General features: G+C 42.5%; 1 protein-coding gene across 15 annotated transcripts in view; it reads left to right on the plus strand.

Moving 5' to 3' along the window:
- Window positions 1-23,222, plus strand: part of LOC311252061 (adhesion G protein-coupled receptor L3) — a 221,860-nt gene that overhangs the window by 88,958 nt on the left and 109,680 nt on the right. For all 15 annotated transcript variants that reach the window (XM_084344861.1, XM_084344863.1, XM_084344862.1 and 12 more), the window contains one exon: window positions 5,853-6,066. In XM_084344861.1, coding sequence (XP_084200987.1) covers window positions 5,853-6,066 — 214 coding nt within the window. The remainder of the gene's footprint in view (window positions 1-5,852; window positions 6,067-23,222) is intronic.

Below are 23,222 nucleotides of genomic sequence, written 5' to 3' on the forward strand. Positions count from 1 at the left end.
CCTAAGCTGGAGTGGATTTGACCTAAGAAAGTAATGTTGCAATTTGCACAGGGAAGTGGTTTTAAACATAAGACCTTGATGGGAGACTTACTTCCCATTTCCTCATTTTTTCCCCCCTTCTTGCCACGGCTATGCACTTAATGAATTGAAGTGGTGATTAATTAAAAGAAAGTGCTTGCTGGATGGAAAGACACTTCACCCCTGTGTTCTGAGTATGTGAATCAAGCCTTTATGGAGAGATGGCATGCTACTTTGTATTTGTTACTCGTGTGTGTGCAAACATGAGGTTACTGTCTCCCGGGAGTATATCACGGAGGGAAGAGAAACTGCTGTGCTCTGCAGGTTTCCCTCAGTCTAGCAACCAATTTATTAACTTTCACAGTTATTAACTTTCACTGTGTCAGTACATCTCTGCCCCGTCATGACAACCATCTTTTTGATTTCATCAAGGGAGGATGTTGCGTGCAGCTTCTCTCGGAAGAATCGGATCAAATATTCACCCTGTGAGGAGGTCGATCCTGTAAGTTGCAGTAGTTTATTATGACTGCACTGTAGCTGGTCCTCCCTCAGAGCTAATTTGTCAACACTGAAGAGCTAATTTCCCCCCAGGCATCATGGGCAGTTTGACTGACGGTTTGAAACTCGCGTTTGTACGTTGCCACCCGGCAAAAAAACACCCCATCAGTCTTTCCCCTCTGCTGGAATTTGCAAGTGCGTGGTGTGTTGCCAATTAATGTGTTCAAATGTGTGTCAGCGGATGCGAGGGGAAGCAAAACAAATGGCTCGATCATGCGCCGTGCTGAACGGATATCTGGGCCCTGTCATAATGAGTAATGCTAATTGTGCGTAGCAGCATCGTTGGTCAAAGTGTCAAAAGCCATCAAGTAGGTTTGAGAAGTTTGTCACGATGGTTCCCGCGGTCGACTCATGAATTCATCACCGCTGAGGTGCGATCTGTCATCCGGCAGCGTGCCTCGATGAAACGGCTTATTCAGTCGAACTTTTTCTGAGTTTGCCCTTGACCCTTTTAGCGATGCAAGCGAGAGCGGTTGCGCCGGTTCCAAGCCACACATTCGTCTCACGCAGCATAAACATTGTTTAACGATGGTGTTCTCTTAAACGCTCTGTCTGCAGAGTTCTCTGACAGTTAAGTTCTCGGATAATTTTGCACTCCGCGCAAAAAAAGCCTTTGAGACTTCGCCTGCCTCAGGCCATATGTAAACGTAATTTACTTGGGAGAACAATTTGCCTGAACTGTTCCTCACTTCGAGATAAATAATCCCTCATGCATTATTGAAAATGCGATACTTTTACCCCGAGTCACAGTTCACAAGGATTTCTCCCCCCTCGCTCCAAAGTAGTCTTGCGAATGACTTATTTTATTTTTTGCCCCCCTCCAGAAAATGTCATTCGTCGCAAACTAGGAAATGGGTGTGACGGTTCTAATCAAATAACGGTATCCAGATTCATGCGCTAATTAATCACTAGCTCTGGGGGCCGAACCCATCCAGCGATTCTCGGTGGAAAAAGAGACATTTGATCTGTTGAATCAGCTCCCTTGCCGTCTCCTCCTCCCTCTTCCATCCATCTTACATTAATTCAATGAAGTCAGAGTTCATTTGAATGCAGCATCCCCCCCCCTCGAACACACACACATTAAGTTTTCAGTTTGTATCATCCGCTGCGGAGTCGGAGCCTCTTTTTAAAGAATAAAATATTGTATCTTCACATTCTAATAGCCCAAACATTTTTTTTCTCCTCTTCTCGGAACGTATTTGGCACTTAGCCCGACTTTCCGGCTGCCTAATTGCAGAGAGCATTATTATTTATCGGGATATTTTCCGCTGTGCCTGAGCTTACGCACTTAAGCTGAAGCCTGGAAATGATCTAAAACCACGTTTCTCTTGTTGTGAGCCGTCACAAGTCCCCGACATGTGTTTATCCGAGTGAAGGTGGCTCATTTAGTCAGCCTCATTGTAATTGTTCATGGTGGCTGACCTTAACTCCTTCTCCCTGACACTTTTCCTTGAGAGATGAAATGAAATACAAGCTCCCCAAGGCCACTGTTTTGTTACTAATGATGACTTTTAAATGTCATTGTTACTCTGCTCCGTCTGCACTTCAATGCCCGGTGGTTCAGAGAAGGTAATGGGTCTTCGCTCTGTATCAGTGACCGAAGAATGAGCTCCGATTTTAAACAGCAGAATTCCTCCCTCCTCACTATTAAACCCACAATCAAAACTCCAAAGCTTTTCCCCCTCCGAGTGGTTTTTAAAAGCTCTGCGGGGGTGCGACATTTTCCAAACGAACATTCTCTCCCTGACCTTTCTGCTGCCCTTTTTGGTGAGTAATTGCAGTTTTTGAAATATTCATTTGTGAGTTATGTCATTTGCAGGCTTCGTGATTGAAAACACTGCTCTGCAGTGTGAAAGTAATGGGAAGTATCCAGCGTGACCCCTCCAGTTTGCCTTCCCCGAACTACCACTCCTTCACCCCTCCACCATATTCAGCAGTGCACTTGTCAGAGGAATTATCCACGGAGAATCTTCAGTGGAGAAAAAAAGAAATATAAAGTGCATATAAATACTCCTCTGAAGTATTAACAGGAGAGGGGGGAAGAGAGGTGAGTTGAATAGAACATGGTAACTTAGATCGGAGCTTCAACAAGACTATTTTCGGTTCTCGATAGCTCTGTCGATGACGTGTACAGGTAGACGGTGGTACGTGCGAGTGGGGCAGGATGCTGGCTCTGGCACCCGAGGAATATGAGCCCTATCAATCACCGCCTCCGAGCACAAATGTAATTACACTACAGTTGTTGACTAGCCGGGTAATCCGAGACATCACTGGCATGCATTCACTTGCTTACATTAGGGGATTGCTGATGCCCGTGTTGACGGCGTCACTCCTCTCTGATGTTTTTTTAATGCCTCTTTTGGGGGACGCTGGCCTGAATCGAGCCGCAGCCTTTACACATTTGCAAGCTTAAAAGAATCATTCTGTGTTTTTTTTTAACTTTCTTGGAAGATCGATTAAACTGATCAAGATTCATCACATAAGGTTATATAATGGAAACCATGTTGGGCTTTTTGTGTTTTTTTTGGGAGAGAGCTCTAAAAAATAAAGAAGATCAATAATCAGCACAATATTGGTCTCCTTCGTTCATTTATCTAAGCGCACCTGTCTAAGTTAACCGACGTATGTTATCCTTTTTCTTTGCCGTTGTCAGTTTCAGAGAAGTTTGGTGTGATCCAGACCAGAACTTCTCAGGGGGGCGGAATAAATCATCCTATTAAGAGGGAGATAATTGATGGCTTTCATCACCAGCATGAATACATTTATTCCAACCTGTGATGTTTCAGTGGCAAGTGCGCTTTACCGTGTTGAGGTTTGACTGATTTTGAAGAAACCAAATGAAATGACACGATAATGAGGGACTTCTTTTGTTGTCTCACCCCACCGTATCTCTTTTTTTAAAGGTTTTTGTTGTTGTTGTTGTTGATTGTCAGGGAAATTTTAGAGGGAGTACCTGGATGACACTTGAAAATATGAAAATGGCAGTGATCATTTTATAGCCTAATGAAAAAAGCTATAAGATGTAAAATATCTTATATTTCACATGAAATATCGCAAAATGCCCGTATAGCTCATGTGAAATGTGTTTCACGGGTATGCTAACATTTTTATCTTGCTGAAACTTTTCCTTGGTTAAATAAGGGCGAAGAAATATGTAAAAAACATTCCCAAACTCACTTTGGCAAAATGACCGAGCAAGTCCAATATTCACTCTCTCTTTTAGCTATCTTTTGTAAATGCTAATAAGAGGGATGACAGTGAATTTTAAGGTGAGGTTGCAGGCTATAAAACCGAAACACTTAGCTGAAAGACGCCGAAATGCTTTGTAGCAGGGAGATGCAGAGATGAGGGGAAATTATCTCCACATTACCTGTTACCTTTTATTCTGAGTAGATTAAATCTCGTCCACATTATTGCGCCCGCTGCAGCTGCTTTAAGATACGCAATTACCCTAGAGATGGCCGGTAGCTCTTTTGATAAAGCGAGACAATCAGGATGAGCTGGTACAGAAGGAGAATGCCATGTGAGTCAACACGAACAAAGTTAAACGCAACTTCTGTCAGAAAATAGTCATTATCACAGCTTCAAGATGAAACAAGAGCAATTTTCCCATCACCTGAATCACAACAATATTATATAATGTGATGATTGCACTGCTGAGAAAGGAGTCAGGACTGAAAATGTCACACTAACAAGACAATTTTTTAAGACAGAGCAGTCCGTTACTTTGCATTTGCCATTTTATACACCGCAACAAACAGAAAGAATGAGATGATTGATGCCGTAAATGTGTCTTTCAAATTCCATTATGCGTGACAAAGTAATTCCCCGTTAAGGTAGTTTTTTTTTCGTTAACTGAAATAACAGAAACATAATAACAAACGTCGTTTCCATTTAGATTAACAGCTCAGACAAAAAACGGTGAGTGGACCTGAAGGTGACATTATTTCAGCGAACTGATCCCAAGGTACAAAAACAAAGTTCCGCGTGCGAGTATTTGTGATATCTTGATTGTTGCACGAAATGAAATTGAGCCTCGTTTTAATTTGATACGAGGTCCATTCTGCAGCCGTTACCGAGCTTCCAATCCCGCGACTTAATGGAAATTAAAATCTTGTGCACACGTTTGCTTCATTTATTGCTACAAAGGTAAATGTGACAATTAATCATGATATCGCTTTCAGGTGATATTGCCTAGCTCTAGTTTCTCTGTGCTGTTTTTTTTCTGTCTCTCTCTCTCTCTCTCTGTCCTCGTGATGAATGTGCGTGCCCGCCGGTGGCTCTCGCAGCTCAGACGCCCGTCTGAAGGGATGTTTATAAAAATCTATAACTGCCACAGTCCTCCTGCAGTCACTCAGGCCAGTGTTTACGTTTCTCGCTCATTTTTTATTCTCGCTGTAAACACAGAACTCCTGCAGTCTGTTGTGCACATGCCCGCTCGTGCGCGAGTGTGAGCCTCTACAGACGTGCGTGGGCTTGCGTGCGTGCGCCTGTGTCAAGGAGAGGGAAAAAAAAAAAGGCAGCAACCTCCGAACTGCCGCCGCTCGGTCCCACTAGTCCTCCTGGCCATTTTGGCTCTGCGGTAAACAGCAGATTTTTTTTTTTTTTTCGCCAAACAGACTCTCGGCTTTGGCTTGAGGCACCGTGCACCTTTTGACCCGCTGCCTCCTGCCGGCGTGTAGTTTAACTGAAGTGCATTGTGTCACCTTAAAAGACAAAGCATGAGGCAGCTCTTATGATTTATAGATTCTGCTCTTGAGGGAAATTGTACCAATTTACATGAGACGCACTCCGCTCTGCTTTTCTTTGTCTCTGCGTGTCTGTCTGTCCTCTAATTTCTCAGTTGAATGCTCAAGTAATGAATGTTTATTTTCTCACAGCCGAATGCAAACACCGTGTCTATTTCCTTGTGTTTGATCCGTGTCAATCTGGCGCTCTCTCTTTCCACAACCCCTGGCTTCTCAAGGGCCCCTGTGGTATTGCTCATCCGCCCACTCCAAGCAACCAGCGTCCTGTCCACCCACGCTCTCTAGACCAGGGTGGACAACCTCTTCTCATGTGTCTTAGTGTCAGACCTTTTGATTGCAGGTCCTCCCGTCTGTTCTTGTATTTTCCTGTAGGAATATACAGATTTATTTTTTCTACAAACCCTGACACCAGGATGAAGTTGTATTCACACTAAAGTGCGGAAAGCCTTTAACCACGGTGAAGCAAAAGGGAAGGAATCAGAATAAGTCATACTTACTCGCTCTCTCTCTCACTCTTTTTCTCTGCAGCCTTCAGTCGAGCGCCCATCCCCATGGCGGTGGTGAGGAGGGAGCTGTCCTGCGAGAGCTACCCCATAGAGCTGCGCTGCCCGGGCACGGACGTCATCATGATTGAGAGCGCCAACTACGGCCGCACCGATGACAAGATCTGTGACGCCGACCCGGCACAGATGGAGAACACGCGGTGTTACCTGCCAGATGCATACAAGATCATGTCTCAAAGGTAGGGACGTGTTTGGATTCATCACTTTGACATTTTTGTATGGATTTTGCTAAATGGACTGGGAATTTAATTGGACTGTTCAAACATGCACAAAATGTTCAAACTAAAATTGAGTCTCATTTTTGCCAAGAAATCAAAAACAAGATATTTCACTTTTGAATGCCAACATCCACAGTCAACCAGCGTGTTTAAAAGAGATGGCTAAGTTAGATACAACACTTACCTGTGAAGAGCAGCAGCTAGTAGCCGCTACAGAAGTTAATGGCAGATCTTTTAGTTTCAACAAAGATGGGCCTGTCCAAAAATAGTTTTATCAGGGTATCTGTGGATCCTTAAAATATCTTAAAAGGTAGCTAAGGTTAAAAAAAATGAATTTAACTGTGATGTGTGTTTGGCCAGTTTTTCAGCCCAGTTTTCCTTCCTGTTACCCGATGCTCACCTTAAGACAACCCTCGAGGACTTTAGGGAAGACACTTGGTCGTTTTTTTTAAAAATCTTTGTTTAGTACAACCTTTAATCGACAGTACCATGTCATTTTCATTATGGAGTCATCAATGGCCAATATATGAGACACATCAACTGAGAGGAGGGGAGGAGCGGGCTTTTTAAATCGTTGAGCGCTTCAGCGGGTGTGTACTCCATAGTTGGATAAGCTCTTAAGATGGAGGAGAGAGCGGATCAAATATGTTGAGAACTGCTAAGACTGTACAAAGAAGTTTTACTAAACAGACCGAGGAGAGACGGGGAAGTTGTAGTCCTATTCAGAGAGCGAGGGAGAGAGGGAGGGAGAGACAAAAGAGAGCTGATGTGTGGTGTCGCCTGTGGAGACGATCAGCTTTATATTTTGACATGGTGCGACCTCATTTTCTGACCTTTTGGTGTGATGAACAATATGTTGGCAGTTTCAGAGGAGATAATTAGTGGAACTTCTCAGTATGTGTGATATGCAGTCGGGTTTGTTGGATGTAATTATTTCTGCAGTCTGCACCTGGACTGTGCTTTTGTTCCTTGAAGGTGTATATTTTGGCTCAGCTGCAACCGTCAGTGATTTAGTCAAAATCGGTGGTGTGGTGAAAGGAGAGTGTTGTCGTTTAATACATAGATAAATGTTTGACATGAGCATCTCCCTCTAGGACATGAGGTACTTAGTGCTAAATGAATTGGGCTAAGCTCAATAAATCAATTGCATTTATGATTGGTAAGATAAGGTGATTGCAGCATGTACTCCTGCATCACCTGCATTTGGAAGAAGATTTTTTCCAAGCTATTCAAAAAGGGCTTGTTCTTAGCCGCATTCTTAATAAAGGAATATTTGCATGTATGCATATGTACACATGCAGCCACTCTGGCAAACAAAATGTGCTTCATGCCGTTAAGTAATCGACTCAAGGAGCTGTGTTTGTTAGAAAATGGGGAAAACATAATTACCAGTTAATGAGAGATGCTGTAAATTCACACCTGAGGTCAGCCGAAATGGAATTACATGCTGCTCTCCTCGGGACGTGTTTTTCCTCATGAAACAACTGTTTTTTATTGATCTCGCCTCAGAATATGGAAATTAGTGGCTTTACGGAAAAAACTGGTACGCGGTATCAGACTCAGTATGTCCATGATTTATGTGTGTGATAAATATGAGGTCTGGTCCTTGAGATTTGTTAGAAAGTAGAAAAACATGAGAGCCGTGTTTAAAGTTTCCAGTGGTTTTGGAAGATTAATACAAAAGCCCTCCTGTGGGGTGGTGTATGGTTTAGTAACATATCCCTGTTATTGATTAATTGGGTCAAGAGTCCCAGTAAGCCATTAACACGTTAGAAACGTAACCTCACCATGCCTGGCTCCTAATCTATATCAGTCATAAATCGGTCCCGACGCAAATCCATGTTCATTTGAACTAGTATGAATAACATTATCAGCTATTTGTCAAAATAAAAATGTGCTCGATGAGCTTTGCTGCCACGTGTGAGTCTTCTTTTCAGAGTTATGACCCTGTTGTGCAGAAACCGGGACATGGAGACCTATTTGTCAGGGCAGACAGAGTATAGTCTTACTGTGCTGTGGCTCTCGCGATGTAATGGATTGCTAACATTAAGGTAATATATACACAAGTTTCTGGGGGTTTTAACCAAGTAGGCTGGATTCAAGAAAATGTACGCTTAAAGACAAGTGTGGACTGAATGTATGTGCAGTCCGTTTTAGCTCTTTTGTTGACTTACTGCAGCACTTAGAAGGCATGGACTCAATCTAAATTGCGAGCCTGCGTTAACGTTTGTCCAACTCTTTTTATGTCCAAAGCTTTAGTTCCACATAAGACGGACCCCTTTGAGAATACTAATGGACCTTTGGGGCTTTATCAAACAATTGCTCTTGGCTTTTTTTCCGTTTGGTGCCATAGAGTTCAGATAATCAGCTGTGTGAAAAGCAGCTGATGGTAAAAAGAGGCAGTTTGAAACATGTTGTCAGATAATTGATGCACCCCGTGGCTCCCTTGTTCTCCAGCCGCCCACTCAGACTAAAAATCCCCGCAGGAATGAATCAACGGGTCCTGCCACTGTCAAGAACACAAAACTACCATAAAGTGCCAGGGAAAAGCGAGTCTTTTTAGCATCTCGTCGCAACTGGGGGCGTTTCGACTATGCTAAAAGGTAACCACAACCTGATTTCAGAGCCAGAGCACTTTGTCTTGGGAGAGGAAGTCGCTAAGTGGATGAAAGGTGTGGGTGGTTTTGAATCGGGAATGGGTGGGGGAGGGAGGTTGCCAAAGCAGGGACGGGGCGAGAGGATTCAATGATATTTGTGGCTGCCGCGACACAGCCGCACATTAGCATGCGGAGGGTTAGCACAACAAACGAACGCCACCCCCGACTATTTCATTGTCGAGCTGTCAGAGCCGTTGCTAGGAACCTGCGGCTAAGCTCATTAGGGTTAAAAAGAAAACGGGAACAAAACAGAAACAAGCAATCTGAAGAGAGGAAGTCTACAAAGGCTTGCGATAAGGCCCAGGTTACAACGGGGGCACCGAGGTGTGACTCGATATGTTGGGTTTCTAGATGTGTGCTGTATGATTTCAGCGAGGATAATGTGGCAGTGTGATGCGTGAGTAGAATGAACTGTAAATTAGTGTCACAGGCTTAATTTATAGTGTTGCTTTCCCTTTTTAGATTACAATTAACTTGCTTGGATCAGATTTGCAGCCTCTGAGCCACCGTCAGCACGATCTTTAAGTAATTCTCACATTTATCACCACAGAAAATCTTTTTTTTTCTCTCTCTTGTCTACTTTGTAATCGCCCGTGAGTCAATATCAGCAGTCTTTCATTAATATTTGAGCTGAGTTTGATTCCCTCGTCTCATACTTTCCTGAAACCCCCCCCCCCCCCCCCCTCGCGTATTGATCACGCAGGATGTTTACATGCGCACTATAACCCAATCACTGAAAACAACCCCCGAACACTGTAATAGTGTGATTAAAGCGTTTACGTGGTTCGCAGTAACCCGATTTCCCCAATAATTTGTGGTTTCCATGAGTTGTTTGATTACAGGGCGAATGTGTGGAAGGATGTGCTCCAGACTACAGCAAACAAACGGGAGACGGTAAACGGACGGATTCATTGATGTGTTTTGTTCTTTGTGGTGGTGAATTTGCATAATTACAGCGCTGTGTGTGTATAGATGCTTTAGGTTTAATCTGTTTTTTAAAAGAATCGGGGCAAAAATTAACACTTACAAAGACGCTTGAGTTTAAAAAGCAGAAACTTGCTTATGCTCGTAATTACATCAGCGTTTTTCTCCTGCAGTGTTTTTTCTTACTTATTGGCGGTTTATATCAGCCCAGACACACTGACTTGCATCTGGTTTACTATGGCGTTTCTGGTGATTGCTTGAGTCAGAACAAGGTAATTAGGATGCTACCTATAAAGTTTTTTTTTATAAAAAACAACAAATAGGTTGTTAATAGTTTGGCCTGCACGATACAGTAAAAAAAAATATTTTGACGGATTACAATTAGTGGGTCATCATTTTTGCATCACAGTTTGTATTTTCAATCACAAACAGTACTGAAATCATGATGATGTGACATTTGTTGGGGTCCGTACGACACTGGATTTGTCGGCCAGGGCGTCTCTGCATTATATTCATTACAAGACTGTTTTGTCACACATTTTGTCACCTCATCTTCTTGCTTCTTTTTTATGGCATTTAATCAGCATCAGCGCATTAATTTCCTGTTAGTATGAAATGTTAACGCATGCTGATTGTTTGTATTCCAACTGCTAAAACTAAAAGCATACAAACTGAAATTGGGACACAGCGGAGTCGGCAAACACGCCGGCGACTAATCTAATCTGATTATGTTTACCCCAATTTCAATCTTAATTCAACAAAGACAAACTGGTTAACGTGTAATAATCTGAGCATTACCTTGAAATCGAATTAACATGCTTGTGAATGCACTGATAGTATTTTCCTCTTGTGGGACTTCTGGCCCCCTTTTTTTCTCCCCCTAGCCTGTGTACCACCTGCCTCTCCTGCTGGCACCGGTTAAGTCGCGGTGACTGGCAAGCGTGGTAGTTAGCATTCACATCCCGTCTGAAGATGAGCCACACTGCTGCCAGCTTAGTCTCTGTGCCAGGCTCACATCCATCACCGGCAAATGCCCGGCCATGTCACCAGCTCTCGCAAGCTGTCAATATACATTTAGGCGGCTCAATCCCTCTGCTCCCCCAGCCTCTAAGAGCTCTCCATTGATATTCAGCTATCAAACCCAAGTGCTACCTTTTCCAGTTTAGCACCCTTATAAAGCTGTATACTGGGCTACTTCGGCAAGGTGTTTCGTTCCATTACAGTCTTCTAAGCGAGAGCTAATAGCACCCTGCACCTGAGTGATATCACGCGGCTGAGCTTGTGAGTGCTGTAATGCATCTCAAAATGAAGGTTGTCTCGCACCACGCTGTGACAGGATGAAATGAATGGCCCTCTTTCATTAGCTATTGCTCCCTTTGTGCTGTGAACATCATGGCAGTGCCGAATCCCCTGCCTCTGGATAAACATGTCACCTATAGGTGGTGTCGCATTGCAAGCACGACGGAGGCTAATGATGCTGTAATTGCACCATGCTACCGAGGATTAATTTAGCACAATTTGAGGCCATTTGCATTTGCCTGTGCACGCACGCTGCAGCCTGTGATTTTTGCAAATCGTTGCTTTTCCCTGGTGGGATATTTTTGGAGCTCATTGTTTGGGCGCTGAGGTGTCTGTTCGAATCTACCTCTCTCCAAAACCGTGTATAGATCCGGTGCCATTTCCCATTGAGTGAAATCGCTGGAGAGACCGGGCACTTGTGCTATCAAACAACAGTGACCCTTTTCTCATCAGAGCCTCAGTGTCTTTCTCCTCCCTTTTTTTGTGTTCCCCTTTTCCTTTCCCCAAGGCGGTGTGGCCTTCACGGCCAGTAATTACAGGCTATATCAAAGCTATATATCACCTTATATCTCGGTAGAGCTCAGCAGACACCTTAAGGGACAGCTGATAGCATTGTGGCAGGCCTGTGCATGACCCCTGAAGGAGAAAAGCAGGTCAGGAAGGAGCAAACCACCCCCTCCCACCAAACACAACACCCAAACACACACACACACACACACACACACACACACACACACATCCTTGTCCCTGTCTGCCCTGACTCTGCTGTTTTGTATCACTTTAATTTCCTTTCTAAAAATTCTTTCCACTGCTGTGTCATCACGCTTGTCATTTCAAGGAACAAAACATGATTTTGTATACCAGCATTTTGTGATAATGGGCATGACACTAATGATGAAGGTTAATAGATATCACAGCTTGACGAGTCTCTTGAGGACGATAAAACTAAATTAGCGCAACCTGTGATTTGAACCTGCTGGCCTCGTGACAGTTGACATTTGACAAACCCCCCTGTTAATGACGTTTATGCTGGAAATAAATACTTCCAGGCCATTATTTACTTCACGACGCTCGGGCTGGAATGCATGAGACGAATGGCTCCTCTCCCGATGGATGAAAACATGTGCTGACAGAGGGACAAGAATGATTGAGGGATAAGAAGAGAGAAGCAGATGGGAGGATCCTTCCTCCTTTGCTGATGATCTTGCCCATACGTTCCAGTTCTCATTATCCTTGGCTTTTGACCTTATTTCAGAGTTGAAGGATTTGATGAGATATTTGTTTTAGCAGGAGAGGAGGATTAACTGAAGAATCCCCTCAGGTTTTTTTTGCCCATCTTTATTTAAATCCCCATCAGGATGTCATGGGTTTTCCGGGAAGAAAACAAATTCCGACGTCCGTGCATTGCCTGCTGCCAAAAATACTAGGGCTTGACGGTCATGGGGAGGTTAAGTCGTACATATATGTAATGTAATTTACGAAATCCTATTAATTTGTGTTGTTTAATATCAAAAGTTGAGCAAGAAGCATTATTATAAAAGCAACAAAGAGAAAAATACTACAAACAATTTCATTTTGCATTTTCAGTAGGCGTGATATACAAATAAACATATCAAATGCAAACATGATGTAATTCTAAACAACTTAAAACATAAACACACGCCTAACTGTCCTGACGTGCCCTCAGCTCTGAGGGTGGCTAGGCATGTTTTAGAGCGTGAACATCTTCTTCATACTCGCATATCCCTGGTCTGGATATGGCGTGTAGCATTATATAGTGCTTCAATGCGCCTAGAATACATCATTTTACCTTGGCATTTTTAAAATGGCTGCTTTGTTGGGGGAACAAAAAAAGATCAGCGACGATATCACAGTGTTTCATCGGCAATGAATAATTACTTCATAGAAGGTCACCATAAAAATAATCCAGCTGTTCGCATGTACTCATTTAAAACACCGGTTGCCCTTAAAGATGAGCTTTTTAAAGGTGCACTCAACCCAGCCTGTGAAAAACAAGTTTATAATGTAATGTGATGATGTCATCAGTTTCGGCTGTGGCTAAAAAAATATGTTTTAAACCTTGAGAGAGATGGGCATAAAAAGGAGGCAGCATACATCCGATGAAAGATGCTATCGAGTTGCATTTTGGGACACGAAGGATCAAAGTGTAGTTTGAGGTTGACCCAAATAAAAGTTTGGATGTGTAGGTGCGACGGTGGTCCCGCAGCTTTTTGGAAGTGTAATTCTAATCTAAGTCTGATTGTAGGCTTAGTCATATGAAACACAGACCTATACCGTCTATAACGTAGCCTGTAATGACATGACAAGACAAAAATCTCTTTTTCTATCCCTTTTAAATTAGTCCACAGAACAAGGAACGCATGGGCATATTGACAAGTGCACTTGGAGGATTAGGCTTCATCAATAGGCTCATTTCAGTCACACAGAGACTTACAGGCTCGGCTATAATAAACACACGCATACCCTATGTTAATATGGTCATGAGCGGTGTGGATGGGTTCTTAAAAAAACAACAATAAGTGCTTCACTTCGGTCGGTCACGCAGATTGTGATGCGTTACGTTATATAAGTGTAGAAATACATTACGGAAATATTATTAGTAACTCGTTATGTCACTCCGTTACTGCTAAAAGAAATATATTACTGTAACGCGTTACCCCGACACTTTCCACAATGCATTAAAGAAAGCTGGCATCAATGCATAGTCTTAGGGTAGCCTCGACTACTTATAATACAGGCAAATAGCCAGCTGCCATTGGCATTAAGAGAGACTTTATCATGCTGAGCACATGTGAGAGGAATACCAGCGTTGTTCATGCATGACCCCCTTAACCCTATCAGAAGGTGACTCCCTTGTTAAAGTCAAGGTTTGCATAAACATTTAACTCCCCCAACAATGAGATTTCAGATAATTTAATTCATGACTTTAATGTTTGAAGTGCAAATATCACGCAGGGTCTGCTTTAAGTTAAAGGTTCCATTAGGCAGATGGCAATAAAAGACTCTATAGTACTTTGTTATATAGAACGATCCACCACTGATACTACTTTAAGAAATTTGATTCCAACAGGGCACCCAAACGAGAAATACAATACGCAGGGATAAACATATGTACGAACAATTTGCTGAAACCATTCACTTAACAGCATAGTAGATGATAGCGTGAGCATGTTGTCCATCAATCACCCAGCAGAGTGTTTTTTTTCTTCTTCTCTGTTTATGCAAGAGTCACTGGTTTGTCTTGCTTACTCTTGGTTGGAGGCTGTTTTTCCATGATACAATTATGTGTTGAGCACCTGACAATTACAGAACAAAAACATGACCGATGAGCGCAGCGGGGGACAACTGCCTGTTGTAATAGTAGGAACAAATAGAGAATGGTGGGTGGTTTAGCAGCCTGCGTTAATATGCAAAAGGGTATTAATAAAAGCTCTCTGACAGAAAGAGAAGATAAAGACCTCCGCTTGCTATAAAGCAAACTTGCAAAGTGATAAACACATTTTCCAAGTTCTTTGGATTACCGTTGGAGTTTAAACCGCCTCTCCTCTGCATGTTTGCCTCCTGCCCTCACGTCACCCTCTCTCCGTAAAGACTTTCTAAATCAAAGAGGTTTATTTCTTCCTCATTCTACTCCGTCCCTGCATTGGATGACATCACCTGACATTCATTATCCTGTCTCATTTTTCAGCCCGTTCTGCCTCCAACCCTACTCCAATCCTCTTTGATAAGAACCTGCCGCATTCAATTTTGGCCAATTAGCTGCTGTAAATTTCGAGCTGGCAGCCTATCCGGTCAGCCCGGGTCTCCAGACGAGGCCATACAAGCCTCTGTGGTGATTAGACGAAAAAGGAAGCCTGAGTTGGCAAATGGGAAATGTTTAAGGACATCTCCCCCATACGAGGCGGATGGGAACCTCTCAGGAAATAGAGATAAAAGAAGAGAGGATTGACTCCAACCAAGCCAGTGGTTTGAATCGACCGTAACGCAGTCCATTTTTGGATTCCTGAGCTGAATGCCCCATAGACTTTGTTATGGCCCTATAAGTTGAGCTCTTTGCCAAAGAATCCAGAAGTTTGGTAGTTCTCACAAGAAATGTTATTCTCTGCCCCTTTTAATATTACCCTCAGGAAGCCTCGCTCTGGTCATTGGTGTCAGATTAATAGCCGTCACAGTAGTGGCTCACTAAACATGGGTTTAGGATCAGTCCATTTGTCAGCTAGGGGAGTGAGTTTCACTTGGATGAGTGCAAACAGTAAAGAAAGGGCTAATTCAGACAGGAGCAGGTGGTTAGTCAGAGAGCAGGGAGCGCACTAGGCTTTTTCCTTCCCTCTATCTGATATTTGCCCTTCTCTGCACTCCATAGTCTTTCATCCTTGTTCTTCTAGTTTTCTACTTCTTCGTCTTTTTTTTTTTAATTGGCAGGTGGGAGTTGGCAACATACACATTTGATGTCTACTGCTCTATCTCTTCCTTCTGCCCTGAAGCGCTGGATCCATTTTTTTTTTTCTCTCCAACATAGAGAGGGCATGCAACTTCTTCTGACCTTTAATAACTTTCCTGGCTATTCATCATCTCTCCCTCAAGATAAAAACAACATCCTTTCATGCTGATTCATGGCTCATTATTGGAATGAGTTCCAAAACTTCTTGTGGCTCTTTCATCCCTTCAGTCGACCACTTTTGCCTTTAAAAACAACTTCCCTGTGATGTCTTTGCTGCAGCTTAACATCTGCAATTGTGGAGATATAGTGTATTAATTGAAGATCTAAAAGCATAAAGGTATCATTAGTAATAACGCCAGCGTGAAGGACTGTAAACAAACGTAAGTCAATCTTAGTGGTGATTCATATCCAGTGTACATAACCTACTTATGAAAAGAATATTCCTTTGCAGTTTGGTGCTCTGGGCAGCTTGACAGCAGAAAAGTTGCAGTGCAATTAAAGTTCTTTGCAAATATAGTGAGGTGTTGACATTTTCCGACATGTCGTCACAATTAGATAAACATTAAAGGTCCAATATTATGCTAATTAGCAGGTTCATGTTTTTTTATTTTGGGTTGCTACCAGAAAATGTCAGACTGCTTTAATGTTTGCAAAACATACTAGTTTTCTCATACCGTCCATTGCTGCAGAGCCTCTATTCATCCTCTGTCTGAATGCTCCGTTTTAGTGCCTGTCTCTTTAAGGCCCCTAAAAGCCCAGTTTGCTCTGATTGGTCGGCTGCCACAGGCCTGAGCAGGCACCACCCACCGTGTTTCTGTATCAGCTCTGACAGTGTTTTTGTTTGTTGCGGGCGATGACTGTAAAGTTGTGACATCACAAGTCCTGACAGCTTGTTTGAAGGCACAGTTTCTGAGTACAGGTTGTGTGAATTTCTCCGTGGATTCAGAGTTTTGATACTCACTTTCTACAATATGGGACCTTTTTAAAAACTTTTTTTTTTCGTCATTTAGCAAAGATTCTGATTCAGTTCGCTCAGATACAACCGACACCAGACCGCTGCAGAATAACCACTCGTTAATCATTCTGTGCACCTATCCGACTCGGCACTCTCACATTTTAAGCATAACAAACGATCAGCTTTAGGAGAGGACGACTTCCTGAGGGACGCATCAGTGGACATACAGTTCAAAGTGAAAACTCTTAAGTCAATTTAAAAGTTCCTCTCTTTCCTCCACATTGCTGAATGATCTGGAGGCTGTTTGTTCCCACCAGTCTTCTCTCTGTATTCTCATCCAAAAAACCCTGGGTTGCCACGGGCCACAGCTGTGTGAGTCATCACCTTCCTTTCAACTTGTCTGGCACAACTAGCCTTGCATTTATAATTGCTGAAATGCATTTTTAACGGCAGTATAATGCCATGCAATGGAGTTATGATCGGAAGAGTTTTGATGAAATATGATAGGCGGTGAGCAGACAATTTATCTTTTGAGGAGAAAAAAACAAAAACATCAACAACTCTCTGTGGATCGCCATGTAAACAGGATTATTGTGCGGAATTGTCTGTTTATGCAATCACATAAACAGCTTAAACAAACTGCTTCAGTCTTGGTTCTGGCAGCGGTGGCATTATCGTTGCATATAAAAGTAAGCATATCTAATTGAATCCAACCTTATTAATCACTTAAGTGAAACAAAGGCAAACATCAAAATAATGTGATACATAATTCATTTAATTTTACGACAGAGCCGGCGTGCAGCTGGGGATGATTGTGTTGCCAAATTAAACTTTAAGTATGTCTGCAAACACAAAGGCACATTACCTGCCTTTGGTGTTGTGAAGTCGCACCTTGGCACTCTTAACCTCCCAGACAATCAAATGATCTTCCCAGCATGCTTTGGGGGAACCACGACCAGTGAACCTAAGGTAAGACGCACCCGGGCTTTGGTGAAAAAGGTTTTTCTATTATGGATTTGAATTTCATGTCAATGACTTTTAAATGTCATTGGACCAACTCCCCAACCAGTAAGGCCTCAGTGGACCAGTGTCAAATGTGCATTTCCAGTGTGAAACGATCAATTAGATCTTGTTTTTTATGTAGTGACCTTCAGTAATTCGTTGCATCCGAAATAACTTTGATGAGTCATGTTGTCCTTTGATTGTGTTTTTTTTTGTCATTTCGATTAGTCTTCATTATTTGCTACTGATGTTAGGGCACTGAGTCATTCCTAAGCACTGTGCAGCTTTCTGTTATGCTTTCAAGTCTCACAAAAAGAGGGCACGACTTTCTCGTATTTTGCTGTTGTAGAACAATTCTTGATTCCCAGCCTTTGGCATGGATAATGGGCGGTTGCTCTTTGTATTTTTATCGCCTCTGTGTGAGGGGTGACGTTTGTCATTCGGCTCGGTTGACGTTGAGCATTGCTTGAAAGCGACTCATCTCTGTGACGAGGCGCCGTACTCCCACTGAAACGATGGATGGCTCAAACTCCTCCAGTCGTTGCTCAGCCCAGCATCACAGGACACTGTCTACCTCTCTTAATCCTGCTATCGTCCCCTCTCTCTGTCTCTTTCCCCGTCCTCTCAATTACCATTCCTCTCCTAATCCCTTTTGCCCTCCTTAGCGCTTCTCTTCCGATGTCTCCGTTTGTTTTATTTCACTTTAATGTTTCCCCTTTTCTTTGTGCCTTTGTCACATCAACCTTTTTCTAATGGGCTTACGCTGGGCATGAATGAGTCTCCACAATCCAAATTCTCCGTGCGCCGGGAGACTCGCGAAGGCAGTGAGAGTTGGATCTACATTCACGCCACATGCCCTCTAACCTTGGAAATCAAGGGAGCGAGACAAGGAGCGGTTTCACCTTGTTTCCTTCGTGACTCTCCGATGGCCACACACAGTTAGCACCTCACAAAGGGCCTGTTTTACTAGCCTGGTCTCATTCACCCACGGTCACTGCTCTCCATTTCTCCGCTTGGGCGAAAGTATATATCCAGGATTATGTTTGATATCAGTTTGAAAAATGTTGCTTTCATGATAAATGCGATAGTGGTGCTTGTGTATTTCTGCTAAATGAAAGGGGGCACTTTTGGCTGAGCCTGAAACTTTACATCCTAATTAATTAAAATGGTGCAATTATCCCTCCGTTTGATCCTCAGCTGCTGGACGCACCTGCATAGTTAATATGCAGCGGAAAACGAAAACATAATGCATCAATCTTTAAGCCTTAAAACTGATGACACTCTCGTAATCAATGTTTCATAGCGCGGTTGCATAATTCACTTTGATCAAGCCCAAGCAGCTGAATATTCATAGAGTTTGTACCACTTGAACTCTATACATATCCAGTAATCCATATAGAAATACTTAGCGGCTGGCTGTGTGTGACTTCCAATGCATTTAGATTTCATGACAGTAGATGCATTTGGTTTGGCATCCCTCAAGTGACTGACATGGTCTAAATTGTTCTAATAAGCACCATCAGGCTAGTCGGCCATTTATCATCAAGGGTGTCCTCATTTAATGGCATTTAGAGATACTTTTCACATTTCCTTTACTGATTTTAGTCTTTGAAACTGTTGTAGCAGCACTGGAGCCCCTCACAACCTACTGCCAGAGTTTTTTTTCTTACATGTTGTGGGTCAGGTCCTGGGTCTTAAGTCTTTGCAAAGCGAGTTTCACTTAAAGCCTTATAATACTATTGTCTAATCTCAAGTTTCAGGGAGTCTCAAATAAATCCACAGGTTTTAGTTCTTTAGTCTGACTCAAGACCGAGTGTCAAGTCTGGAGCGCTCAAATGATGCGTAAAATGAAAATGAAACTTTCTCTTGTTTTTATTTTTGGAAAAAGAAGTTTCAGTAATATTTAACAGCAGTGTTTGGCAGCGATCTTATATGTTCAGTCTGAAAATAAATCGGTTATCGTAGCCAACGTTCCTCAACCTTTTCTGGCCCGTTTTTATGTTCCAAAATTCTGAGACCCCGGTGAATAAGGTTATCTAAATCAGTAATGTGAATTTGAGTGCGCTGTTCCTTTAGATTTCAAGCATTTAACAGCAGATTAATTCACTTCAAGGTCAATTTATTAGCCGTTTTGGAGCTTTTGATTGTAACACGTCATCTTCATCAGCAGGTGCCTAGTTGTCCTGAAAATGTAGATCAAATTTCCATTTTTTCTCCACGCATCCCTACTGATTCTCATCCATGCTGCGAACAGCAAAACAATCTCATCTCAAGGTTCATTTGATAGCAGTTCTCGAGCTTTCCACCACATAACATGATCTCGATTTGTTTCTGATGAAACTCGACTATTTCAAGCGCCATTAGTTCTCGTATCATAATTATACCAATGTAATTTTCACAAAAATCTTCTCCAAGTCCACTTGCAAATCAGTTGACCCCCATAAATTCTGCAGCAAAGAACTGCCTTTTGATTGTCCTCCACCACCTCACCCTGCCGCTCGCCCATCTTCAGTGGCTCGCACGTTCCTGTCGAGGGCTTCGTCTGTGTCTAGAGTGGCCTCTCCTTTTTTTGGCCTCTTTTGAAAGCTAATTATGCCAGGCTATTTTCCGACTGGGGAGCATGTCAATATTACACAGTGGGAGAGCTCTCACTCGCCCCGCGCTGCATTCTTATTCATGAGCCTTAATTCCATCAATGGCCTCCTCAGCCACTGGACCGTGGTTGTTCCTTGCTATAGTCTGTTTCTGAGTGAAGTGCTTGTCGCCGCCGCAGAGAAATGCTACCCCATAAAGGAGTGTGGCGTGGAGCCCCGCCCTCTCGCCATTTGCTGCGAGCATGTTGAAAAGTGGTGCTTATAAAGCAAGAGAGGGGCTTTTGTGGGTGCTGACATGGGCCTAATTTTTTCATGTACATGCTCATTGGGGCGTGTGTGTTTACCTTATCAACACTGCAAAAGAAGGCTGTAGTTCAACCAATTGGATCAGAAAAAATGTAGTTGCACCAAAGGGTTTATAGCTGCTATTTTCAATCAAGTATATTTTTGACCTGTGTTTAATCAAGACATTCTCATTGATACATCTAATATAATTCTTCAAATTACCATTCGTTCAAGCAGTTTGAGGCTACTTCGAAATTAATGGCTGAAAAACATTTACAGACCCCTCCCTGACCACTTCAAGGGTTAGAGCTCCCAATCAGGCTTGTAAGTATCTCCATTTTTGCATTCTGGCAAGCTCCGGAACGGAAGAGTCATAAAATGACTTGATTTTGTCTGTAATATATGATGGATGGAAGGAAGCAATTTTGGTCCATCAATTCACTGGTAGAAAATCCTTTATCTGCCTTCTTTTACTCGGAGGACTTGACTATAAAACAACTTGAAAACGATTAAAGAATCTAAAACTGTGGCTTTAATCTGTATTTGTGTCAGAGGAGCAAAGAGGTTCAAGGACACGCTCAGAAAGTTTTGGAAGGAGGGAGAGAAACTGCGACTGTTTTCATAAGTTGGAGAATGGCAGAGAGGGATGCGGCTGAGATAAAAAGACGGTTCATCTGAGGCTCCGCTGCACCCTTTCTCCTTTTCGCCTGCTGATAGTGTCACCACACAATCAAGTTTCTCTTGTCACCTTGAGAAGTTGAAATGTTGTTCACAATGCTGACTTGCAGCTTGGACATCTGTTGGTGTTTGATTAGTTGCAAGATCGGAACTTGAATTTGCCTTCACAAAGATCTCTCTTATGGGCTCGGTCATGGTCTATTTATTTAAACGTTATAAGTTTTGCCATTGTCTCGTCCACCTTTGACCTTCCACTGTTGTCTTATTATTTTGTAGCATTTCTCAGAAGCATTTCAAAAAAGTACTCCAATTACCTCCTCCTCTGTTGCGTCTGGGGGCTTTCTCGTGATGCAAGTTCACCTGAAAGAGGTGCGGGCTGTGCAGACAGCCAGTCGCTTGACAGCAGCATATTTAATAAAATATATGATGGAAGTGTTGATTCCAGTTGGGAAATTAGGTTGCTGCTGCAGCATTAAATAATAAAATGCTGCAAAGTTAAAACATAGAATACGAGCAATAAAAAAGGTTGAAAACAATCCAATGTTTAAATATTAAAAGCAGGATAATGGAATATTTAATGTGGTGACCTAAAGCTCTGCTCTTTACTTAAGAAGTGAAGAGCAATTTTAGCATTTAAAAGTGTAGTTTATGAGTAAATACACGAAATCTACAAGAATTCTCCAAATATTGTGTCATTTATGTCAAGTACCAGGACATACGTCACTCTCAGCCCCTGTGTCCTTCCATGTGAATGCAGTATTTCTGTCACTGCTGGAGAATCGTTGAAGTAGTGGCTCAGTGGGCTAGGAGGTGGCCGTATTTATCCACGAGCCTGGACAGAAGCAGTTACTTGGAGGATTTTGTGTGCGGCATTAGAAACCATGGCAACAGAGCTCAGTTTGAACTTGACGCGTCTTTGTCAGAAACAGTGAGGGTTAGCTCGCCTTCCCACTAATCCTGCTTTTTCAGACGGGCCTCTTGTCATAACAGATACCATAAATGATGGAATTAGGTGAGGATAACACATTTTATGTTCGGTACAACAGCACAACAAAGTGCGCTCCAAAAATCTGTCATTTTTCAAAGTGTTTTCGCAATAAATCTTCTGCTACAGACAGACGTCGACACCAAATACATACCGCAGTTGGGAAACAAGCCGAGCAGAAACAAACAGACAGGATGACACACTCTAGACTTTGTTTTCCACCAGAATGCGACTCCGCTCCTCCCCAGGCTGTATCTCAGGAGACCTGTTGGTATGGAAGAGAAGTTAAAAGACAGCTAAATGTCTTGGCTTCCCTTGACAAATTCAATGGGACAGCGGTGCTGCGTGGGTGAAATACAAGGAACGCCTTGTCACCTCTACCAGTCCAGGAAGGGGCCAGAACTATATCAGTCTTTGTACTTCTTGTTCCTTCCTTATTCACCTCACTTGCTCTCCTGGTCTGTCAAAAACGAGCTCTGAATAAGTGTGAAGCAGTCACAGCATGTTCATGAAGCCTGGCCTCTGAATGAAAGCTCCAGAGTAGATGTTATTAACGTAAAGAACCTGTAATGCTTCTTCACATTTTTAAAACAGAAAATTGACTATTTGCATTGACAATGAGGGGATTCATTTAATGAGTCGATTAAGTTGTTGTTTTCGAGCCAAAATGCCATGCTTGTGCTGGTTCCAGCTCAAAATTGAAGATTTGCTATGTTCTTTTTTTTTGTGTGTGTCTTTGTTAATTAAATGTCTTTTGGTTTGGAGATTTTGTCAGAAAAAAAACATGAGGCGTGAGCCACGGTTCGCATCCAAATTCATAGTCTTTCTCCGAGTCCTAACTGTGAACAGACACACACTTGTTGTCAGATCAAGGCTGACTTAGACTTCTCGAGGTTATCATTTTCTACAATGTCAATACCAAAATAATACAAAAAACATCAAAAAAAGAACGGAAAAGTGTTCAGTATTGAAGCGATCAATTGATAGATGCCTGTACATCCACGGGTACGCTCTGAAAAAGATGTACTAGCTAATTCGGCATACTTAAAATGGTGCCAATTTGCCAAATTACACAAACAAAAAAATAAGTCAGTTTGCAGTTCTCTCAGTTTTATCCGGCACGAAACAGTTATTTGATTTATGAAACATAGTTGATAATGAAAAGAATCATTAGTTGCAGCCCAAATAAACAGTCCTTTTTAATCATCCTCTACAGGTTTATAATTAATGTTAGCCTTTCAAAATATATTTAGCAAATTCAACTCATTTTCATGTA

The sequence above is a fragment of the Pagrus pagrus genome (assembly GCF_965226575.1).
Source record: "Pagrus pagrus genome assembly, chromosome: 22".
NCBI classification, from domain to species: Eukaryota; Metazoa; Chordata; class Actinopteri; order Spariformes; family Sparidae; genus Pagrus; species Pagrus pagrus.